At 41.4% G+C, this 22,943-nt stretch overlaps 1 protein-coding gene across 2 annotated transcripts in view; it reads right to left on the bottom strand.

Annotated features, from left to right (window-relative positions):
* CUBN (cubilin) overlaps positions 1 to 22,943 on the bottom strand; it is a 305,685-nt gene that overhangs the window by 178,558 nt on the left and 104,184 nt on the right. For both annotated transcript variants that reach the window (XM_037739008.1, XM_017529781.2), the window contains exon 28: positions 7,069 to 7,219. In XM_037739008.1, coding sequence (XP_037594936.1) covers positions 7,069 to 7,219 — 151 coding nt within the window. The remainder of the gene's footprint in view (positions 1 to 7,068; positions 7,220 to 22,943) is intronic.

The raw sequence follows: 22,943 nt of genomic DNA, 5'->3' as shown, positions 1-22,943 counted from the left end.
TCCGCCTCCTAGGTTCAGGCAATTCTCCTGCCTCAGCCTCCTGAGTAGCTGGGATTACAGGCACACACCACCATGCCCAGCTAATTTTTTGTAGTTTTAGTAGAGATGGGGTTTCACCATGTTGACCAGGGTGGTCTCGATCTCTTGACCTCGTGATCCACCCGCCTTGGCCTCCCAAAGTGCTGGGATTACAGGCGTGAGCCACCGCGCCCGGCCAAGAGTAAGAATTTCTTAATCCCCCTACCAAGGAGCCAATTTTACCTCCTTGGAGTTGATACTGCCCCAGTGGAGAATGCAGAGAATGTGTGGTCTAGCTGAAGGACTTGCTCTTTGCAAAACTTTTATGCCCTCACGCCTTACTGCTTCTAATTCAAAATGCCTTCTTCTCCCAGATATCTGTTTGATCAATTCTTGCCCATTAAACCCAGCTCAAATATCAAAGCTGCCTGGAGGGCCCTTTGAACTCCCACAGGCTGACCTAGCTATTTTTTTCTGCGTTCCCATGGCATCCTGGATTATGTATACATTTCTACACTTGGTTTGCCCGTCTTGCTTACCAGATGACTAACTCCCCAAAGTCAAAAACGTGATCTTCTTCCCTTCCGTTATGGGCTGAATTGTATCTCTGTCAAAATTCAAATGCTGAAGTTCTAACTCCCAGACCTCAGAATGTGACTGTATTTGGAGATAGGGGCCTTTAAAGAGGTGACTTAGTTAAAATGAAGCTGAATGGACTCCAATTCAGTCTGACTGGTGTCCTTATAAGGAGTAAATTGGACACACAGAGCTATCAGGATGAACACACACAGAGAAAACACCATGTGACACAGGGAAAAGGCAGCGTCCACAAGCCAAGGAGAGAGTCCTCAGAAACAACCAATCCTGCTGACACCTTGATCTTGGACTTCCAGCCTCCAGAACCATAAGACAACACACTTCTGCTGCTTAAGCCACCCAGTCTGTGGCATTTTGGTTATGATAACCCGAGTAAATTAATACTATCTATCTTCAGACACCAAGCCCAAGATACGTGCTGGCTGGTTGGCTAAATGAATGAAAAACCTGTTCTCAAAACATATCAGCTTGCAGAGTTATGTGTAATTGACATGTAAATAACATGATTCACAGTTGTAGCTACCTGTTCATTAGAGGCTGGGCCAAGCAGATCTTCTCCTAGAGCCAGGTTACTCACCTCACACCCTAAGGCAGTCTCACACAAGACAAGTGAATAACGGAAATACAAAAGATAAAACCTTTGTCTTCAAAAGGTGAACCTCCCAGAGATCCTACTACATGTACTCTAAGTCCCAAAAGGAATAAAGTTTTTGAATGAGAAGGAATTCCCCTGAAAGACCAGTGATAAAGACTAGTGAAAGACCATTTGAGAGAAAGAGACTCGGAGCAAAGGTCTAACTTTAAAGTAAACACTACTGATCTCATGGCTCTAACCGCTCTAAACATGTTTTTTAAATGCCTTTTGGTACAATGCCTCATGCCCACAGGTAGTCAAGAGGGCACTGGCTTATATCCAAACTGAGCCAGTAATAAAAGATCTTAACACAGTTTTTAAAAATGTTCTCTTCAAACTAATTTCTGAAACCTCTCAAGGCTTGAGAAATCTCATTAACAGCTAAAAGGAAGATAAAAGGGGCCCAGCCCCCATTTGAGAGGCTGATGTCATCTATCTTCCCAAAGAAAAGGCCAGGCTTTCCTTTGTGGAAATCCTGGGTGACATCACCTCCTGATCACATGCCCCTTAGCCCTGCCCCCGTGAGCTTCCAGCTGAAGGGTTTGCTCCCTTTGCAAATGTCACTCTCGCTCACAAAGCCCCTTGACCTTGTTTGTATGCTGGATTCCATCACTAAGTGAAAAAAGGCCTCTGGGAGCAACAACAAGAAGAGGCGAGGGGTCTGTGCAGCTGGCTGGGAGGCCGCTATTTACACAGCCTGCGGAAAGTTCTGTATCCCCACCCCCCAACCCAGACAGAGGCCCCCAAGGCCAAATGCAGCCTCTGGACAATGCTGTCAAGGCTGAATACCATGAACTGATTAGAGACAGGGCAACTGTGCCATTTCTTTATTTTCAGGGTGGGGCCCTCTTTGAGGAGCCTCATAAAAGGCCCTACAATGTTACTTCGTCTCATGTCTATCAGGCCAGGTTCAGAAAGAGTCCACAGATAAAGCCTGGTTTTAGATTCGCTTCCTTAAAGCCACTAGAAGGTTTGTGTCGTTCACAAAGCAGCATATTTTGAAAATGGGTTTAAGTGTGAATTGGGGAAATGAATGAAGTGTGTAGGAACCGTTCCTCAGAAGCCGTGCTCAGGAAATGATGTCACTGCACAGTTTGAACTCTCTGCATGGTGTTTTGAGATCTTACTGTGCAGTTTGGAAGACTGTGGGTGGTGGGTGGGGGGTGGGAAGGGTCTGCAAGGTGACAGGATTCTGAGGAAAAGAGGCTAGAAGTTTAAAGCCACTTGACCTGGCCAGGGCAGAAAAAGCAACTCCAGGGCCAGCATCAAGGGAGCTGTCCTGAGCCCTCCACCTGAGTCTGAGAACACCCCTTTCAGGGCTGTGCAGAGACAGGCATTTCTAATTCCTTTCCTTCTGACATGTTACACACGCTCACACAAATGCGTTTAAGAATATTATGGCCAGCTCAGTGCCTCATGCCTGTTATCCCAGCATTTTGGGAGGCCGAGGCGGACAGATTGCTTGAGGCCAGGAGTTTGAGACCAGTGTGGAAAACATAGAGAAACCCCAACTCTATAAAAAATCCAAAAGTTAACTGGGTGTAGTAGTGTGCCCCTGTAGTCCCAGCTACTCAAGAGAATGAGGTGGGACGATCACCCGCACACAAAAGGTTGAGGCTGCAGTGAGCTGATACTGTGCCACTGCATTCTAGCCTGGGAAATAGAATAATACCTTTCAAAAAAAAAAAAAAAAAAAAAAAAAATTATGATGACACTGCATACTGAGAATAATTTTTAAACATACTTAGTTCCATGGCTGCAGAGTTCCTGCCCGTGTGTGTGCGCTGGAGGCCGGGGTGTATATCTTGAGCACTGAAAGTATTTTTTACATTTAGCCCCTGGCTGTAGAGTCCCTGCCAGTGCGTGTGTTTGTGTGTGTGTGTGTGTGTGTGTGTGGTGTGTCTTGAGAGTTTTTAAATTTATTTTGCTCCATGGCTGCAGAATCCCTGCTCCTGTGTGTGTGAATGTGAACGTGTGTGTGTGTATATGTGTGTCTTGATCATTGAGAGTAATTTTTACATTTATTTAGCCCCATGGCTGCAGAGTCCCTGCCCATGTGTATGTCTTGAGCATTGAGGGTAATTTTTACATTTCTTTAACCCCATGGCTGTAGAGTTCTTAAGAGAAAGAGAGAGAGAGAGAGAGAGAGAGAGAGAGAGAGAGAGTGTGTGTGTGTGTGTGTGTGTGTGTGTGTGTGTGTCTTATGCATTGAGGGTAATTTTTATATTTCTTTAGCTCCATGGCTGTAGAGTCCCTGCCCATGCGTGTGTGTTTGTGTATGTTTGTGTTTGTGTGTGTGTGTACGTTTGTGTGTGTGTGTGTGTTTTTGTGTGTGTGTGTTTGTGTGGCAGTGCTGTTCCTCTTGGACTCAATTCCAGCCTCCTGACTTCTCAGGTCCCTCGGGCTCTCCCTGCTCCCTCTTATCACAGGGTCTTTCTTTCACCTGGAATCTTTTTTTCTCTCCTGCTTGCTTAATTAAGTACTGTTTATTTTTTAGGTTTCGGTTCAGAGGTCTCATTTGCATGGAGATCATCCCTGACCTCCTGCCAGGCCCAGGTCAGATGCCCTGTGAGTGTCCACTTGGCACTCCTCATGGTTTTGATTTTCTATTTATTTAAGTGCGTTTTTGCATGATGTCTGCTTCTCCCACCAAATCTGCAAGCTCTGTGAGGGCAGGAACCAGGCCTGCCGGTCTGAGTCACTCTGTGTCCCCCATCTTAGTATAGAACCTGGCACAAAAGACATCCTTAGTGTCTGTAGAATGAACAAATGCGTGAATGATACATCACGATTTACATCTTGCATTTACCTCCAACAGATAAAAAAATGGAGGGACCTCTCCCATGGAAGAGCTCGCCCTCTCTGCTGGCTCCGCTTCTCAGGTTATCTCCAACTAAAGACTTACTGCAGATGCAGAGTATTAAACTCTGTGTACTCATGGCATTGCATACCTATAGAATATGATGGTCAATTTTGCACAGATCTAAACAACTAAAAATTCCTTTCCAGAAGGTTCCTCCCAAGTATAATTTACATATTGTGAGCAGCACAGAGTTAAAAAACAACTTTACATTTCAGTTCTGGTCCCAGCTGGCAAGATTTTGTTGCATAACTCTGGCTCCGAGTTTTCGGCAACTAGGAGAGAGTTGTGAAACAGTAAACAGGAAAGGAGAATAGACAGAGGGTGCCTTTGACTCTCCCAGAGTGAGACAGATTCCAAGTAGGACTGATAGAAAAAACTTTTCCCAACATAAAACTCAGAGCTTTCACCAGAAGATTCAGCATGTTGTCCAGAAAGCTCCTTCGATACAGTAATCTGAGTGCAGCTTGCAAAGACCATTCCGTTAAGCTCCGTAGAGTGGCCTTGGGTTAGTAAGGCTAGAACCGCCTGGAGCGGAGAGGAAGCAGCCACTTAGGAGAAAGCAACCAGCAAAAGTCTTCATCCTGACTGTATGTATGAATCGCTTAGGGAGCTTTCAGAAATTAGCAATAGTTTAGGGCCCCATTTCAGACCAACTGAATCCTATCTTTGGAGATTGGAACCCAGGCATGGGCACTTTTTTAAACTCCCAGGCAATTCCAAGGCTGCATCTAGGGCTGAGAACACTCCCCGAGGCCCTGAGCCCAGGCTTCCCGGTTAGCATTTCTTAACCTCCACATTTCTGTCCCTGGGGGAAACTTCTCTCTGCTTTAGATCTTGCTATTATCCTACTGTCATTAAAACAAACAATACAATGCCCTTTCAACATCTCAGAAGGATTCTCCAGTCCCTAAAAATACTCTCTTTCCACCATCTCATTTTCCCGTCCCAACACTGGCTCTCACCTTGTTGCTCGGAGTGGTCCACAGAGCAGCACCATCAGCATTACCTGGGAGCTCATTAGAAATGCAGATTCATGGGCCTGGCCCCAGGTCCCATCCTCTTTCCAACAAGAACCCCAGTGATTCACGTGCACAGGGGCATCTGTGAAGCACTTATGCTCTGCAGAACGTTCCCGGCCCTTGAAAATCTGGGTAATTTCCCAGGATCCTCCTGTCCTTTCTGTCTCTTTTCACATTCTCTTAATTAGAATTAAGTGTTTCAGAATCACACAGTCAATCCAATCCCTGCATTTAACAGATCAATGAGTTGATCTCGGTTGAATCTACCCACTTGGGCCAGGTGCAGTGGCTCACGCCTGTAATAGCAGCACTTTGGTAGACCAAGGCAGGAGGACTGCTTGAGCTCAGAAGTTCAAGACCAGCCTGGGTAACATACTTAACTCTACTAAAAATAAAAAAATAAAAATGCCAGGTGTGGCGATGCACACCTGTAGTCCCAGCTACTCAAGAGACTGAGGTGAGAGGATCACTTGCTCCTCAGAGCTCAGTGAGCTATCATCAGACTACTGCACTCCAGTTTGGATGATAGAGACCCTATCTAAAAAAATTAAAAAATTAAAATCTACTCACTTGATGAAGAGGAAGGTTCAGAACTTCTACACGCTTAATTATTACAATTCATTCACTTTGGGAATTCATAATGTATGTTTCAAGCTGCCGGTAACTCTGTGAATGACCACTGACTATTTTTAAATACTGAAAGCCCACACATATTTTAACAGAAATACACTCAGAGCCCAGTTTATAATCTCAAACATCTAGCAGTCTTAAGTGTATAATAGGGCTATTCAGTTATATGTGGCTCTGACAATCATATAATGAGTACACCATTGTATGAACAACCTTAAGAGTAAACCACTACACACATTCATGTATGCTCAGCTGGAGCTCAGCCCTGATTTTAACAGTAGGGCCACAGCTTAGATATCTAGCTTGATTCCTGGTATAATGTTGCAACTCCACTTCTCTTTCCAGTTGATTGAAATACACCATTGAGCTCTGGCATGGTGACTGAGAACTGCTGCTATGAGCCCCACAAGGATTACACTTTCCAGGGCTTGATCACCCTAGGACAGTGGTTTTCAAACTTTAATCACCAGGGAGACCAGTTAAGACTCAGATAATGGGCCCCACTTCTGAGTTTGTGGTTCTGTAGGCCTTGGGATGGGGCCCAAGAGTTTGAATTTCTAACAATTCCAGGTCATGCTGATGCTGCTCTCTGAGGACCACATTTTTAGGAACCACTGCTCTGGGGCTCTCTACTTGCAGACTGGCTCACCTGAGGTTTGTAGACATTTCAGACCTCTTGTTAAGGAAGACCTTTCGTCTTCAGAGGAATGATTATCTCTACCTGCTTCCTGAACTACCAGTTTGTAGGTGGGCTCCAACGTGCCCCTTCCTGTTTGGCAAGGACAACACATGCCCTGGCTTTGTGCATCACAGCTCCAATTCTCCTCCTCGCAGGCCAACCCTACCCCTTCCTTTTTCCCCATCTCTGTCTGACTGACTCTCATTCTGTCTCATCTATCCCTATCCATTTTCTGCTTAACATCAAGGTGAGCCTTAAGTTTCATTCTACTGCATTGCACCTGAGATAATCCCGCTCCACCTTGCAGGTAGCTTGCTATACCCAGGTTCAAGTCTTCATCCCTAGAAACTTCATTCTGCTTATCTTTCTTTATCTAAGGCAATTTATTACTACATCTACAATTAGCCAAATTCCTTCTACTTTGATGTCACTTCCTCTCTCAATCCTAACAGACTTAACCCTTCAAGTCCTATCAATGTCTAAGTATATTTCTTAAACCCTAGAATGAGATTATGACCTGGGTTCCATTATTTGCTCATGGTATTGTTGCTAAGTTTGGAACTGAAGTAGAAAAAATTCTTCGTCAAACAGCAACAGCAAATACAACTGAGATCAGCACACAGCTTACCAGAAACAAACCACTGCATCTGAAACCCTTTCTCATAGTGGCCAACCCCATCTGTATGGAACAGCACTTGAAGCTTGGAGCTTGTGGTACTCCCTGGAGGGGGCAGGTCTACTCCACAGTAGCGTCCCATCTGCCGTGGTCCATCGTAGAGCTGAAATCAAAGAGAAACTTCCACATGTAAAAACACATGGTTTGTCAGATAGAAAGAGCCAAGCCTACCCAAGTAGTAAAGCTGTTCCTTGGGTCAAAAGTTAGAGGTAAATCGACTAAGGTGGGTTGAGTACAGAAGACTCAACATAAGAATTAAAAATAGATAATTGTATAGAGAGGGTTTTAGAGATGGATCTGATTCCTAAGCCCCATAAATCTGGAAATCCAACTAGCAACTTTTGGTTTTATGTCAACCTAGCAAGTCCAAAATATAACCCAGGCTAAGAATAGGGAAATACTAGGCGTTCACATAGTAGCAACACATAGGGAGGTTCAATGAATAGCTATTATAATTGTAAGATAAAATTTAAAAATATATTTAAATGTTTATGGGTACATAGTAGGTGTGTATATTTATAGGGTACATGAGATACTTTGACACAGGCATGCAATGCATAATGACATGTCATGGAAAATTGGGTAGCCATCCCCTCAAGATGCAAATTTTAAAATAAACACTACCTGTAAAATAATCAGATCAAATTTTAGAAATGTATGAAAAAGGAAAATACAAACATTGATTTGACTAAAGACAAACAGTGCTAATATTTCATTAAATCTAAAAATTTCTCTTCACATAGTTTTAATTTGTATATATTTGTAATATGCATATTTGTGCAGGTATATATATGTGTTCATAATTTGAGCTACATATTTGTGTTTCTTGTTTTTCATGGACCATATCACTAAATTGTCTGTGTAAACTTTGGCATAAAATACCACAAATATAACGTATTTATATTATAATTCTATTGTTATTCATTTAAGATAGTTCCAATCGTTTGCTGATATACACAGCAGTTTGATACTTTAAATGTTTCTTTTGAAAGATTGTCCTATAAAGGGAATGACTCAAATAGTATAATCTTATGCCTCTTTAAAAAATATTATTAAATTTCTTACCAGAAAGTTTCTATCACCTTATCCTCCCACCAGCAGTTTACAGGGGTGTTTCTTTCCATGGAGCTTGGTCAATTAGGACAACGATCATTTTTTAAACTAGTGCTGATAGTGAAAAATCGCTTTTTTGTAATTTTCTTAATTTGTGTCATTTTGATTGACTACTTTAAAATTTAAGGGTTTTTCATGTTTAGACGCATTTATATTTCTTCTCTCGGAAATTGTTTACTGATGTCTTTGCCCATTTTTCCATTGAGGGATTTATACATCCTCAAGGAGAAATGGAGGGTGCAAGGTTGTGCTCCCTTAACCTCCCTCATGTAATGATTTTATCAACTGCATATCTCCAAACTGAAAAATAAAAATTAAAAAACAGGAAAGCCTCTCTACTATATCTCTTCACTTGAGAAAGGTAATGGCAACCCAACAAGACTGGCTTCCTCACGATTCAGGCCATTACATTTTCACCTAATCGCCTTCATGTTCCCTTTACACACTGTTCCAGTTACCCTTGGGATCAGCTGCTCGTGACAATGAAACAGAAAATACGTGATAATGGACGCATGGACTTCCTTGAGTCTTCCCTTGGAGAGTACGTCTACTTAAGAGTATGTGTGAGTGTCTGTGTTTGCATGTGTTCATGCATAAATGTATAATCTGGATTCAATAAATTGCAGACTGACCAAATTATTTTCATTGAATAAAATGTTATGACATGAAATATTGTTTGAAACATATTGATTTGAGCGTGGAGAACTTTACCACCAAATGTTACAAAGTACCTCCATGGAGCCGCCCCTAATCCCTGCAGTTAGGTATACATTAGCCTGTCTTTGAAAGCTCTTGGCTTTTCATCTGTGCTTCTGTTGTGGAAATGATCACATCTCCCTGGCACTCTTGTTACGGGCTTTGTGTGTCTTACCTCCCCTACTGATTGTGAGTTTCCTTAAAACACAGACCACCTCTGCCCTTCCTCTCACTGCCCAGAGCAGGGCTTTGATTAGGCAGGCTCCCCATGCATCTCCAATGAATGAACGCTGTGATTTCCTCCTCCAGCTGTATTTCTTTTACTAGGACCTAATCTGCACGATTACTTGCACTCTGTATAGTTAGATAGGAAGTAGTGTCATACAATCCTCAATTTCAACAGGCTCCTCTTAGATCATAAAGCGTTGTGGATCCTTTGTGCCACTCTGTAGAAGGGAGAACCAGGCGAGGGCCTTGTTCAAGGTCATGATAAATCACAGATTTTAAAATCTTGGACTGTCTCATTGAGTTCTCAAATTGGCTGCTCATGATACTTGCTTTTGAGGTTTCCGGGGAAGGTCAGCAGAGATTTAAAAAGACAAGCTCAGAAGCCCATGATGTCATTCACCCCAAAATACTAAACCTAAGCATTTTAAGCAAATGAATGAAGATGAGTTGTATTTTTCAGGCTTATCACCGTAGCTTCCTTTTTTTCTGTTTTTCACACTGTTGCTTTGAATGTGTGTATTTATTATCAAGTTTCTAATATTCTACACATTTATCAGAAGCCTCCCCTATAACGAAGAGAGGAGAATGACAGAGAATAAATATAACAACATAAAATGAAGAGAGAAACGGAATAGAAGCTTTTTACCTTAGCACTCAGCCCCACCCTCTCATGCAGGTGGTATGGGGTCAGGGGAGGGCTAGAGGCCAACCTTGTAGTCTGTGCTTCTAACTCCCTGCTTCCCTGCAGGAGGTTCATCTCAGCTTTAGAGTTTTTCTTAACTCTAGGGCACAAAGTCCAGTTCTAAATGAATTAGCACAGAAACAAACATACCGCTCCCAAGTGGTACAGTAATTAGCAGGCAAATGCTCTACCATCTTCCACCCCCAAAATCTTAACCCTTGGATTGTAATTTAGTGGCCAGAGTGTAAATCATTTCATTTTTATCCAACAAAACATAAGGTAAGATTTCTCCATAACTATATAATCCTCAGCTTGATGGGTCTTACAAAATACTAGGTCGCAACATGTTGAGAAATCAAAATTCAATTCTACACAAGGTCATGAACAGCATAGCATTTTTGCCTCCCAGCACTGCAAGGTTAAGAGATGTGGCATTTTCACATGACTTAGAGGGGATTTTTTTTTCCTTCCTTCCGGACGAGATTATGCATTGAAGGAGACCCCTGAATCTCAGTCATTCAGTGGTCTTCAATAACACATTGTAAAAGGACTGCGTGGGGCTGGAGGGGTTAGGCAGTAGGTTTGGGGGGGGCAACACTGATGAATGACAATGAGTTTCTCTTTGCCTTTGAAGGGGAGACAAATATGAATGAAAACAAACATCAAATAGACATTTATGAAAATGCTTAAATATAATGTCAAATCAAGTAATAAATAAATATGTAGAACAATGCTTCAAAAAGGAAAAAAGGAAAAAAAAAAAAAACTCACCCCTCCAGTTTTTTAAAGTTTCCCATGAATGAAATCAGGTTTTTTGTTTATGTTCATACAGACGGGTAACATCACCTCTACAATTCATTCCCGCACAAACTGACCACACAGAACCATACAAAAAGGAACAGTCATCTTTCAAAGTACACAAATACAGGTTACCATGGAAACCAGTCTCACTGATTCTGATTCTGTTTTTCAGAGCAGAATGTTAACCACAGGATGTTCCAGCTGTGACTCATTGCGACCACTGACAAGCTCGCCGGAGTGGCCCTGCTTTTAGAGAGCCTGAAGATCCACTCAGAGTGAACCAAATGCTTGAAGCTCTAATTGAGTTACAGAAAGGAAACTAGCAAAAATGAAGAAGGATTGCAATTCTCACTTTGTGTATGCAGATCTAATTTATGTAACTCTGTTTAGGGGTATTTCACTAAATTTCTAAAATAATGCTTACATTTTCAAATTGGCCATTAAGTGTATCTTCAGACGTGGAGATGTGCATATTACAAAACCCTCCTCTATAAAATCTTTTGTTACTCTCTTAAGGAGATTATTCATTTAGGATTTTCGTGGCTTAGGTCCCCCCAACCCCCACCCTACCCCAAAATATCTCAACTCCTCTTGAGACACTCAAAGAGGAAGGAAATCTCTTGCCTTAGCCGCACTTAACAATTTCTATCTACTTCCTTTATGTGGGTTTGATAACTTGGCACATAGTTTACAATAACATTAGTGACTTCAGACTCCAGTTGCAATAGGAAATGATCCATGGACTTCTAATGGGAAGGACCCATTCAAAGGGGATATAAAACTGAAGACACAAAGTGTGGTCAGTCACTGACGGAGATTCAATGTTCTGTAAGGTTGAGGGTACTTAGGAGCCATTGAAAGTCAAGTTCTAAGCGAGCAGAGACCCAGACCCTCCACCTGTTCCCTCAGTAGAAATCAACCTTACGAATTAGCTGCAGGATCTCCAAGAACAAAAACATGCCTTTCAAGTGCCTTGCTTGCTAAATTGTTTTATGACTGAAAATTGGAAACTGTAATAAATAAAAATAATTCATGTTCATATATATATATATATATATATATACACACACACACAAGCATGGGATATATAGATTGACTGTTTTTCTTAGCTCTTTTCTGTTGTTTGTTTGAGACAGGATCTTGCTCTCTTGCACAGGCTGGAGTGCAGTGGTGCAGTAAGATTCACTGTAGCCTCAACCTCCCGAGCTCAAGCCATCTTCCCACATAAGCCTCCTGAGTGGCTGGAACTACAGGCATGCACTACCATGCTCAGCTATTTTTTGTAGAGACAGAGTTTCACCATGTTGCCCAGGCTGGTCTCAAACTTGTGGGCTCAAGCAATCTGCCCACCCCAGCTTTCCAAAAAGCTGGGATTACAAAGGTGAGCCACCATGTCCAGCCCTAAACTCATTTTAGAATCACAGCAAGTGACAAATGGAAAGAGCCCTTTCTGTTTTAGATTGACATCTAATTCATACTGTTTGTAAATATTGTTTCTCTTATTTCCTGAAAGGTTTTCTGGAAGAAAATTCTTTTTTTATACTAAAAGATTAATTTTAAGAATTAATTAAATATAGTCCATGTAGAGAAAGTAACTCAAGAGTTCCTTGAGGATGATACCACTAAAACATGGAGAAACTTCTGGAGAATAATTTGGTCCATTTCTAATTAAAAATCTTCAAAAATTCCAAAAAATCTCTATCCTTTAAAGCTTAATATGTAACTGAAATAATTCATCTGCTGTGAGGAGGAATTTTAGGTGCGGTAGAGAATCCCCTATTCTTTCTAGAGAATACAAATTCTAGTCAAGGTAAAGGCGATGGTTAAATTTTTGAGAACTATACTCAGTGAGTTTATAGAGTGGCTTTGTGAAGTCAGTGCCACTAATAGAAGATGATATTTCAATCAGAAGCAGGAAAGCAGTTTTATTGTAGGAATGCCCTAGAGTATTGTCAATGTGGCCAGAGCCAGGTTCTGTGTTCATAGCCCAGCTCTAAAATTAAGAGGACATAATCTTGTGAAAATTACTGAACTTCTCCAAGCTAAAATGTCTTTATAAATCTGGCACCATAATGGTTCTTATCTCATAATACTGTTGCCAACAGCAAATGAGATAAACCATGTAATAGGTTTGCTATGAGGCCTGGCAAGTGGAATGTGCTCAAAATGTTATTCTAACTCTTGGTCAGAGGCAAAAGAAGCTAACATTTTTTTCCAGAGAAATCAACCAAAATAGCTATGAGAAAAGAAAGATGATGAGGATTAGAGAACAGGAGCCGACTCACGTAAAATAGTTCAGAGAAATCATCACTGGTGGGGCAGATGGCGAAGTGATGAATTCAGTGAGGAGGTAGAGGTCATTCCTTGCCATGTGTTGCTATAATGACCTGGGCATTGTGGAGACTGAGGCATCCTGGGCAGCCACATGCAGAAACCAAAGCGAATTATCCTGTGTGGGGTGGGGGTAAGCATGGTGTGTGTGTGTGGCAGGGATTGCGGGAGGACAGATCATGCAGGAAACGGCAGCAAAGGAAGTTAGGAAGCCAGAGGCTGTCAAGGCTGTCATGGCAAAGTGGACAGAGTCCACTGGCAAGCACAGTGGCTCTCATGCTAAAAGTGAGAAGCATTTCTTCCTGTTGCAGCCTCCCCTTCCCTTTGGGTCCTGCCCAGCCCTGCAGTTCCCACTGCGGAATCAATGGAGCTCCAGAAGGATGGACCTAGGGAATTCTCAGGGCATCTGCTTAGATGTTCCCCACCCCGAAAAAAACACTACAGCAGGATCTATGCAGAGGCCTTATTAGGGTGACTGTTAAAAATATTGTTGCTGAAGTTTGCACTCACATCTGCTGAAAACACTTGGAACTTTATCCAAGTTTAGGTTACTTTAAACTTGAAGGGCTTTGAAATGTTCCTCTGACAACAGTATAAATTGCAAAACAAGAATCACAGAGGCCGAGCGCACTGGCTCACAGTGGCACCTAGGGAGGCCAAGGTCTCAATCACTTGAGACCAGGAGTTCAAGACCAGCATGGCCAACATGGCAAAATCCTGTCTCTACTAAAAATACAAAAAATTAGCCGGGTATGGTGGCATACACCTGTAATCTCAGCTCTTAGGAGGCCGAGGCAGGAGAATCACTTGAACCCCAGGAGGTGGAGCTTGCAGTGAGCCGAGATTGCACCACTGCATTCCAGCCTGGGTGACAGAGCAAGACTCTGTCTCAAAAAGAACAAAGAATCACAGAGGAGAGTACAGGACTCTCATTAAGGATAAGCAAAGCCCAAGGGGGCAAATGCAAAGTCAAATCATGGTGGATAAATGAAGCAAATGTAGAGGAAGGCTGATAAGCAGAGTGTGGTTGATCTCAGCCGACTCCAAGATGGTCCTCAGGAAGCTAAGTCCCCTCCATTAGGCACATGGCCATTCACAGCATGTTCCCGGAGGGAGACACAGAAATAGCTGCCTTGCCATGTGCTGACAGGGTGGGGCAGGAAATACGAAATATCATCTAAAAGTAACAATTACTCATCATGCTGGGTTTTGCATGAGAGCAAAAAACCCATCAAAAAAACACATTTTGAGTTACTTGGTATCACTCTGAGTTACAGGTCCGTCTCATACAAAAACCAGTTTCCTTTTTTATGTGGTGGCTAGTTGCTGTCTGCTCTTACTCGTACATTTACATTTTTATTTCTGCTTTCTATATATTATTCCTGTTAGAAGCCACAATTTGGGTCTTATTATTTTTTAAATCATTGTCTAATCATGGATGCGGACAAACATTTAACTACAAAAATATTTATTTCAGAACTGTTTATAACCGTAAAGATTTGAAAAGATTCTAAGTGTTCCACAACGGGAATTGGTGGTTGTATCGTGATGATGGGATGTGCAATGTTGAAAATGATTTGTCACAATAAACAACATGGGGAAGTATTCACCAGCTATCGTTAAATTAAAACAATTCATTATGGGTTAGTATGTACAGAATAATCTCCTTTGAACATTAAAATAAAATAAATATACAAGGAGCGATGACAGGAAATCAATACCATCAAATATTAGTGAAATAATTTAGGATTATTTAATCTAGCTTTTTCTACATTTTCCCAGTTTCCTGTAATGACTATGAATTCCTTTGTGATCTGATAAATTTATTTTTAAAGCAATATCTTTGGTGACCTATTGATATAGCAGTATAGATAGATATGCATTAGTAATGCTATTCCATACCCTTTTAGATTGTCAAATAAACACCTGGTCTACTAAAAATATTATATTGTCTATCTCCACAACCTTTTCTTATATATCTCAAGGTTATATGTAAAAATTAATCCACTGAAATGTTACCATGTAAGGTAATCTGCTCCAGCATTAATTTAAAATCATATTTTGCCTATAATGCTTCCTTTTATCATAACTAGGTTATTAGACTATTTATTAATATACTTTATTTCCATGTTATTAAAATTATTAAAAGAATTTATTTCCATGACATTATGCATTACATGCCCATATCAAAACATAGCATGTGCCCCATCATATATATGCCTACCATGTACCCATAAAAATTAAAAATTAAAATTTTTAAAAATAATAATGTCTTCAGATACTCAGGGATGGAAAACTTCACGTAAACATAAGTTTTGATAGTCACTGATAGAGCAATGGGCACCTAATTCCCTCCCTGGTGGTAAGTGAAATGCTTTGGAAACCAGGCATACTCTCCTGTGTATACATAATTTAATTCCATAAACCTCAGCCTTGCCTCTGCCAATTGTCCAGCTACAGTAAAACACTAAACATTTATTATTATTATTATTACTCTGACTCTTAAAATTTTCACCACCTGCTGCAGATGGTCTCAGGAACAGAGAGGAACCTGGTTCATAGAAGAGCTTGAAATCATAGATCCCTGAGCTGGAAGAAGCCAGAGGACTGAAGACAGTGGGAGCAGGAAAAGAAAGTCTATTAAATAAAGAACCAGCCAGGTGTGGTGGCTCATGTCTGTAATTCCAGCACTTTGGGAGGGCGAGGTGGGTGAATCACGTGAGGCCAGGAGCTTGAGACCAGACTGGCCATCATGGCCAAACCCCGACTCTACTAAAAATACAAAAATTAGCTGGGCATGGTGGCAGGTGCATGTAATCCCAGCTACTCAGGAGGCTGAAGCAGGAGAATGGCTTGAATCCAGGAGGCGGAAGTTGTGGTGAGCTGAGATTGTGCCACTGCACTCCAGCCTGGGCAACAGAGTGAGACTCTGTCTCAAAAAAAAAAAGAAGAAATAAATAAAAAATAATAAATATATAAAGAGCCAATGTAAGAACTGCAGGTAAAGATGCTGTGTTTAAAACAAAATTCTGAAAAGTTGCAATTGGAAATCATTTTACTTTTAAAAAGTAGAAAGCCAATATAGTTAACCGAAATCCACAACTGTGATTACCAGTGTTTAAAATTTAGCATTTTGCTCTATGCATGCTTATTCATACCATTAGCCTGTCTGATGGTGGAAGACACCTTTGGTCACCCTGCCTTTGGTCAGTCTGAGGTGCAGAGCAACCTGAGGTCAACCAGGAAAGGCAGTGTGCATAGGACAATTCAAGTTCTGAGCATCTAATGAAATTGTTACTGCTTCAGGGTAGTTTCGAAATTATTGTAGGTTTGATTGCTATTCATCCTAATTCTGTCCTTCATGTTTGAAGAGAGGAAACACACAGCGTTTCTTTTGAATCTGAGAGCAGAGGTTCTTTTGAAGGCTGGAATGTTAGATTCATTAACTGCAGCAAATTAATGCAATCACATGAAAATCCTTCATTGTGAAAGATGGTCAGAAAAGATCAGCATTTCTTTTTCAGGAAAGGGATTTGATCACACTGAAATAACATTTCTTCTTTCGATTTTTTATAATTAAAAAAATCATATTTTACTAAGGCAATCTTGAAACTGAAATTTCTTCTAAAATGCCTCATGCTAAACTCAATGACATAAAAAGTGTCTGGCTTTGCTCACTGGTGGATATACTTCATCCTAAATTTTTTTGAATCCAGGTATCATGCTGAGTACGGTGCTAGACTCACAACTGGTATCAAGATATAAATTGAAACGTTTGGTATACCCTTCCCAGTTATTATGCATGTTTTTGAATAGCAGCTGAACTTAGAACTGTAATAGCTTATCTCTAAGCTCTAAGGAAAATGCAAAAGTACTGGAAGCAAACTTCCTCTGACAGACAGTTCCAGGAAGCATGACTCATCTGCCCAGGAAGTGTTGGAGGCGGAGCCATAATCAAAGCCGGCTCAGATCCACTGCTGCTCAAGACAAAATCTCATCTGCTTCTCTGCATCTCGCCAACTGGAAAACAGAATTTTATCTACAAATTCCCAGTGGCTTTCATAGGAAAACTGGGAGGCAGGAGAAGCAGCACTGCTTTCAATACAGTGGGGCCAATCAATGTTAATTACAATTGGGAAGGCAGTTCTGGAAACCACAGATTTATTTACTGCAAAACGCTACAGAGCAGGGTCCCCAATCCCTAGACAGGTACTGGTGGCATTAAACTCTCATAGGAGTTTAACCTATTGTGAACTGCACATGAGAAGGAGCTAGGCTGTGCGCTCCTTAAAAGAATCGAATGCCTGATGATCTGTCACTGTCTCCTGTCATCTCCAGATGAGACCATCATATTGCAGGAAAACAAGCTCAGGGGTCCCATGGATTCTAAAGTGTGGTGACCTGTATAATTATTTCATTATATATTACAATATAAGAATAACGGAAATCAAACGCACAATAAATGAAATGTACTCTAGTCATCCGGAAACCATCCCCTGCACCCCACCCCTGGTCGGTGGAAAAAGTGTCTTCCACAAAACCAGTGCCTGGTGCCAAAAAGGCTGGGGTCTGCTGCTTCAGAGAGCAAAAAATATTCCATGAGACTATGTTTATGTAAAAATAACAGTAGATCATATGTATTAGCACTTACTCTGTGCTGGTCATTATTCTAAGTTAAAATTCCTAGCAGCTCTGTAATTCAGGTAATATTGTTATCTCCATTTTAGAGTTCTGGAAACTGAGGTAGGTAGAGGCTTAGTAATTTAATATTTTGAAAGGCATCAACTACTCAAGAAGAATTTTTCCTATTTCCTTCATTGGCAATTCTTAAGAATAAACATTGTTGGCTGGGCACAGTGGCTCATGCTTGTAATTCCAGCATTTTGGGAGGCCAAGGTGGGCAGATCACCTGAGGTCAGGAGTTTGAGACCAGCTTGACCAACATAGTGAAACCTGTCTCTACTAAAAATACAAAAAATTAGCTGGGGGTGGTAGCACGAGCCTGTGGTCCCAGCTACTCAGGAGGCTGAGGCAGGAGAATCATTTGAACTTGGGGAGGTGGAGGTGCAGTGAGCCTTGTACTACTGCCCTAGCGCCTAGGAAACAAAGACTATGTAAAAAAAAAAAAAAAAAAAAAAAAAAAAGAGTAAGAGTTGTTAAATTCAAGGATACAGCAAGTCTTTATTCTCTGTAATAATAGAGAGTAACCAAAACAATTTTTAAAATGATAGGGATAATATTCAACACTCCTGTTTGTCACTGAAATTAATGTTTTTTTCATTGTTTTTCTTAACAGAGCTTCTAGTAAAATAAGTGGACAAAAATTGTTGGTTTTATCATTTCTCATTTATCCTTAGTGAGAAGTGTCAAAATGCATTAGCCATGCAGGCTGCAGGCAGAAAACAAGAGGGAAATTAAATGTCTTGAGAAATGAATCATTAATTATATCTCGGACTAAAGAATTGAAGGCTCTCTATTTGCGAATTTCTCTACACCTTACTGGGGTGCTTCTCTTACATCCGCATCAGTGCAAATAATAACAGTGAACATTTATAGAAGTGTTCGCTATTTGCCAGACCTTGTTTTGGCTCTTTACATATATGAACTCATTGACTCTGCTTACTCTGTTTTACAGAAGGGGAAAGTGAGGCACATCAGGCGCTAAGGAACTTTCCCTAGGTCACCTAGCTACTAAGTAGTGGAGTTTGAGTTTAAACTTCATTCTGAAGCACCATGTTATACCAAACAGGTACAGAGATTACCAATTCAGTATATTCTATCATGCAGTCTAGGTGTTTATAAGACATTCTCTTGTGAGTGCTAAAGGAGTTACTATTTTTTTTTTTTTTTTTGACAGAGACTTACTCTGTCGCACAGACTACAGTGCAGTGGGATGGTCTCAGCACACTGCAACCTCCACTTCCCAGGTTCAAGTGACTCTCATGTCTCCGCCTCCCGACTAGCTGGGACTACAGGTGCATGCCACCATGCCTGGCTAATATTTTGTATTTTTATCAGAGATGGGGTTTCACCATGCTGGCCAGGCTGGTCTCGAACTCCTGACCTCAGATGACCTGCCTGCCTTAGCCTCCCAAAGTGCTGGGATTACAGGCGTGAGCCACCACACCCAGCCTATATCTTTATTATTAGCATTCCACAGTAGTCAGTAGATAGAAGAGTGCTGGCTGAAGTAGGTCTAATTCCAGCAATTACCCTCTAGAAAAACAGAAAGCACAATGCCTGGAGCTGTTTTCAATAGGGAGCTATAGACTGGGGTTTACCTTTAAACCAAGCAATCTGGAAACTAAAGAATTGTCCTTGGCACCTGTTTGGAATCTGTTATGCTATCATGTGACCAGCAGTGATATACACTGCAAATACAAACATTGATTTTGCTTCACTTATTAGGGCAGATGCAAGTCTTCACAAGGACAGAAGAAATTTGCCTTTAAACAGATTCTGAGGGCACAGAGAGAAAGCAAAGTCCTCATGGAGAAGTCCATGAATCGAGTTAGAGGACTTGGCAGAGAAAGAAAACGAAATGTGAACTCTGCCCAGAGAGGAAGACAGACCTCGCCAGGTAGGAGCCACTGCTCCTGACAGGTCACAAGGAATGGAGATGGCATTTCCAAGAGATGGAGGTCGGCCAGTGTAAGGATGACAAACCATTTGCTGAAGTTTCCCTGGAAGAGGCTGAATGACCAGGCAGGAGTTGAGCTCTCTCCAGAAGGAGTGTGGGGGAATGGGAATAATAAGCATTTCCTGAGGACTCAATATTTTCCAGGTCTGTGGATTATTATCCCCATTTTACACACAAGAGAACCAAAGCAGCCAGGGGTTAAATTCCTTGCCCAAGATCACAGCTGGTAAAGAGCTTAGGAGCCAGGCGGACTCAGGAGCCCACACTCTATTCACGCAGCACTGAGTGTGAACGTCGGCTCATCACCTCCTGCAGTGAGGACATTTCCTACACTGAGTATGGTTCCCCATCTCAGTCCCAGTTCTCCTGTGAGCATAATAATACTCAATTACTGAACTACTATGAGGATAGACAATTAAATCTATCAAAGCATCTGCAGTAGTGTCTAGTACATGGTGGGCATTTCATTAATGACAAATATTACTGTAATTCTCAAAATAAACATCTGAGATGCAAAGAACTCGCTAATACCTCATGAACTTAAAAGTTTGCTTGTTTGTATGAGGGGAAAATGAAATCAACTTGGAAAATATCTCTAGAATAATGCTTTCCTGAGAATGTTCTGTGGAATACAAATGTCCAGTAGATGTTCATTCATCAGACTTCTGGGCAAGGACAATCTTTTTGGTACTAACCTCGCCTGCTGGTTGTCCCTGCGTGCAGTTGTATCTATCAGGCTATATTCTCATGTCTCCCTTTCCTTCATCCTATTGTTCATCCATCTCTGTCAACTGTACCTCCTAAGTGCTCTGAAATCCTTCGATCACATGCTTCCCCCCCAGCAATGGTGAAGAGCTGGAGCCCACTCCCTCCCTTGGCCTACAGCATTCCCCTTACTGTGTCTCCACTGTTACTCTTACCTCCCTCCAGCATTTACTCTGGTAACCAGAGTGATTGCTTTAAAAGTGCGTATCTGTCCATGCCCTTGAAAGACCTCCTGCTGCTCTCCAGGAGGTCACGGAAACTCTTAATGTGCCTACCATGCTCTACCGGCCAGGTGCCTGTCCGCCCTAGAGCCTCACACTGCTCTCCTTCCAGTTCCTCACATCTCAAGCCTCCTGACACCTGGTATGTTACTCATCCTCAGGGAGGTCTTTCCTGACCCACAGGGGAGCTCAGTCCCCATCTCGTGCCTTCTGGGTACACTATAACTTTCCCTCCCAGCACTTAACGTAGCCTGTGGTTAAATTTTTATTGTGTGATAAATTGATTAACATCTCTTTCATCATGACAAGGAAAACTGAGGATAAAACAGTCACATGACCATAGCCTAGGTGTCTAAAATATATCCTACTGATGGGATGCATGGATAAATGAATGAAGAATGCATATTTAGGATAGTAACAGCCTGAGGAAGTACCACAGCAAATGCAAAACAAAACAACAAACCCTGCTTAATTGTGTTTAATTTGGCATATCCAAGACTTACTAAAATATAGGTCTCTATCTGTGAAACATCTATCAATTTTGTGGTACATACAGTTATGTGGCTTCCTCAAATTGACTTCCCCTTCCTCTGGTTTCATGGAGTAACACATGGAAGGCAGGAACACCTGGATTTGCCTCTCATGTGATTGGAAATAATCCTGTGTTGCAGTAAGCAGCTGAGAATTTATGAGTTCTCCATAACAGGTAGCATTACTTTTAAGTATTGAAAATATTCCGTGTGCCTGATGTTTGCCCATCATGGTATATGGAAAATGATTTTCAGGCTATACACATAGCAGTATGGATGTGACACTGAAAGATTCAGGGATACTGGTGATGTTTTTTATCCATTCTTCCACTTGGAATATTAACATCTGGGGTGAACAGGATGACATCAGCAAGGATTTGGCAAGAGATGAAATGCATGTTATAACGACTGGAGGGAAATGCATTTGACAGCAGGCCCCCACCCAATCATGAGGCCTTGAAAAGGAGTTTAGTGGAAAAGGAGAAGGAATAAAAAGGAAGAAAATAAGTTAACGGAAGATGATAGTGGCCAAGGTGCCCAACAAGGAAAATGGGGAGAAAGCTTAGAATCAGAATACAAAAACGGCAAAGTAACTGACATTTTTAATATAATGAGGTAAATCAACAGTATGAGGAGGTCTTCGTGAGACATAACTCAGCCATAGCAATGGAAAAGTAAGTCCTCATTGAAAAGTAACATTTAAGGGCAGACAAAGGTACATTAAGAAGATGCCTATTAAGATATTTTTCACTTCCCAGAGAGATCTTTGAAGCGAGGATAAAACAGGGTCTCTCGGTGGAAGTGGGCTCTGAACAGTGGTCTCAAGTTTGGAGTAGGGGCTTGTGCAAGATTCGCTCTCAGGGAATCCTCAAGGATTTGACTAAGTCTGCAGTGAGGTCTAGGAATGCGTTTTTCTAACAAGATCCCCAGATGATTCTGGAATGCAGCCAGACTTGGTAGCCAGTTATAAGGACTTCATCCCCCCATATCAGCTTCTTCTCAGTAGAGGCTGAAATCTCTTCCAAAGGAAATCTATCAACACTGATGTACCAAAAGAGATATACAGGGGTGGCCACTGGGAGACCATTTCAACTATCTGGACACCTATGCGATGTCTTGTTCCCAAAAAAGTATAGCATGTGTTGAATTCTTTATATGCTCTCCTCATATAAAGGAGAGAGTGAAGAGAAGTGCAACTCTGGACTAATTCTGACTAGCAAAGAAGTGGTTGTGAATATGGAAGTGACCAAAACACTAGGAGACAGTGATTGACTTGCCTTAGCCTGGAGCCTGTGATGGCTGACCACTTAACAGGACTAAGATTTTGGGATTTAAACTTCAAAACAAGATATAAGCCTATGGATTAAAAAAAAAATGAAAAAGTTGAAAAGGAAAGAAAGTTCTAGAAAATTGACAAATTCTGGAAAACTAAATTCTCACTATACAATCAGGCATAATTTTGGGGGAGGCAATAAAAGGAGAAGTCTCTAAAGAAATCAATCTAAGCAGAAACCCAAGGGGCTACATGGGAACTTTCTGATCATTTTATGGGTACACATACAAACTAGCTAAACTTTGGGAAATAGCACAGAAAAATATCTGTTGTGGACATTAGAAAAGAATGACTATTTTTAAAGCTGTGACTAGGGCAAAAGAAAGATGGAAACGTGGGCAAGATTGATACTTTCAGAAGAGGGTGTAAAATAAATGAAGAGGAGGTAGAAATATGCCTAGTTTGATTTTGAAACCGGAAGAAGAGATGTGGGATTCCAGTTTAGAAGATAAAAAGAGTCAACTCCTCTCACTGAGCTTTTCCAGGC

This window comes from Cebus imitator, unplaced genomic scaffold, assembly GCF_001604975.1.
Source record: "Cebus imitator isolate Cc_AM_T3 unplaced genomic scaffold, Cebus_imitator-1.0 Scaffold61, whole genome shotgun sequence".
In the NCBI taxonomy this organism is placed as follows: domain Eukaryota; kingdom Metazoa; phylum Chordata; class Mammalia; order Primates; family Cebidae; genus Cebus; species Cebus imitator.
The sequence above is the reverse complement of the archived record's forward strand: the minus strand, read 5'-3'. Positions and strand labels throughout refer to the sequence as shown.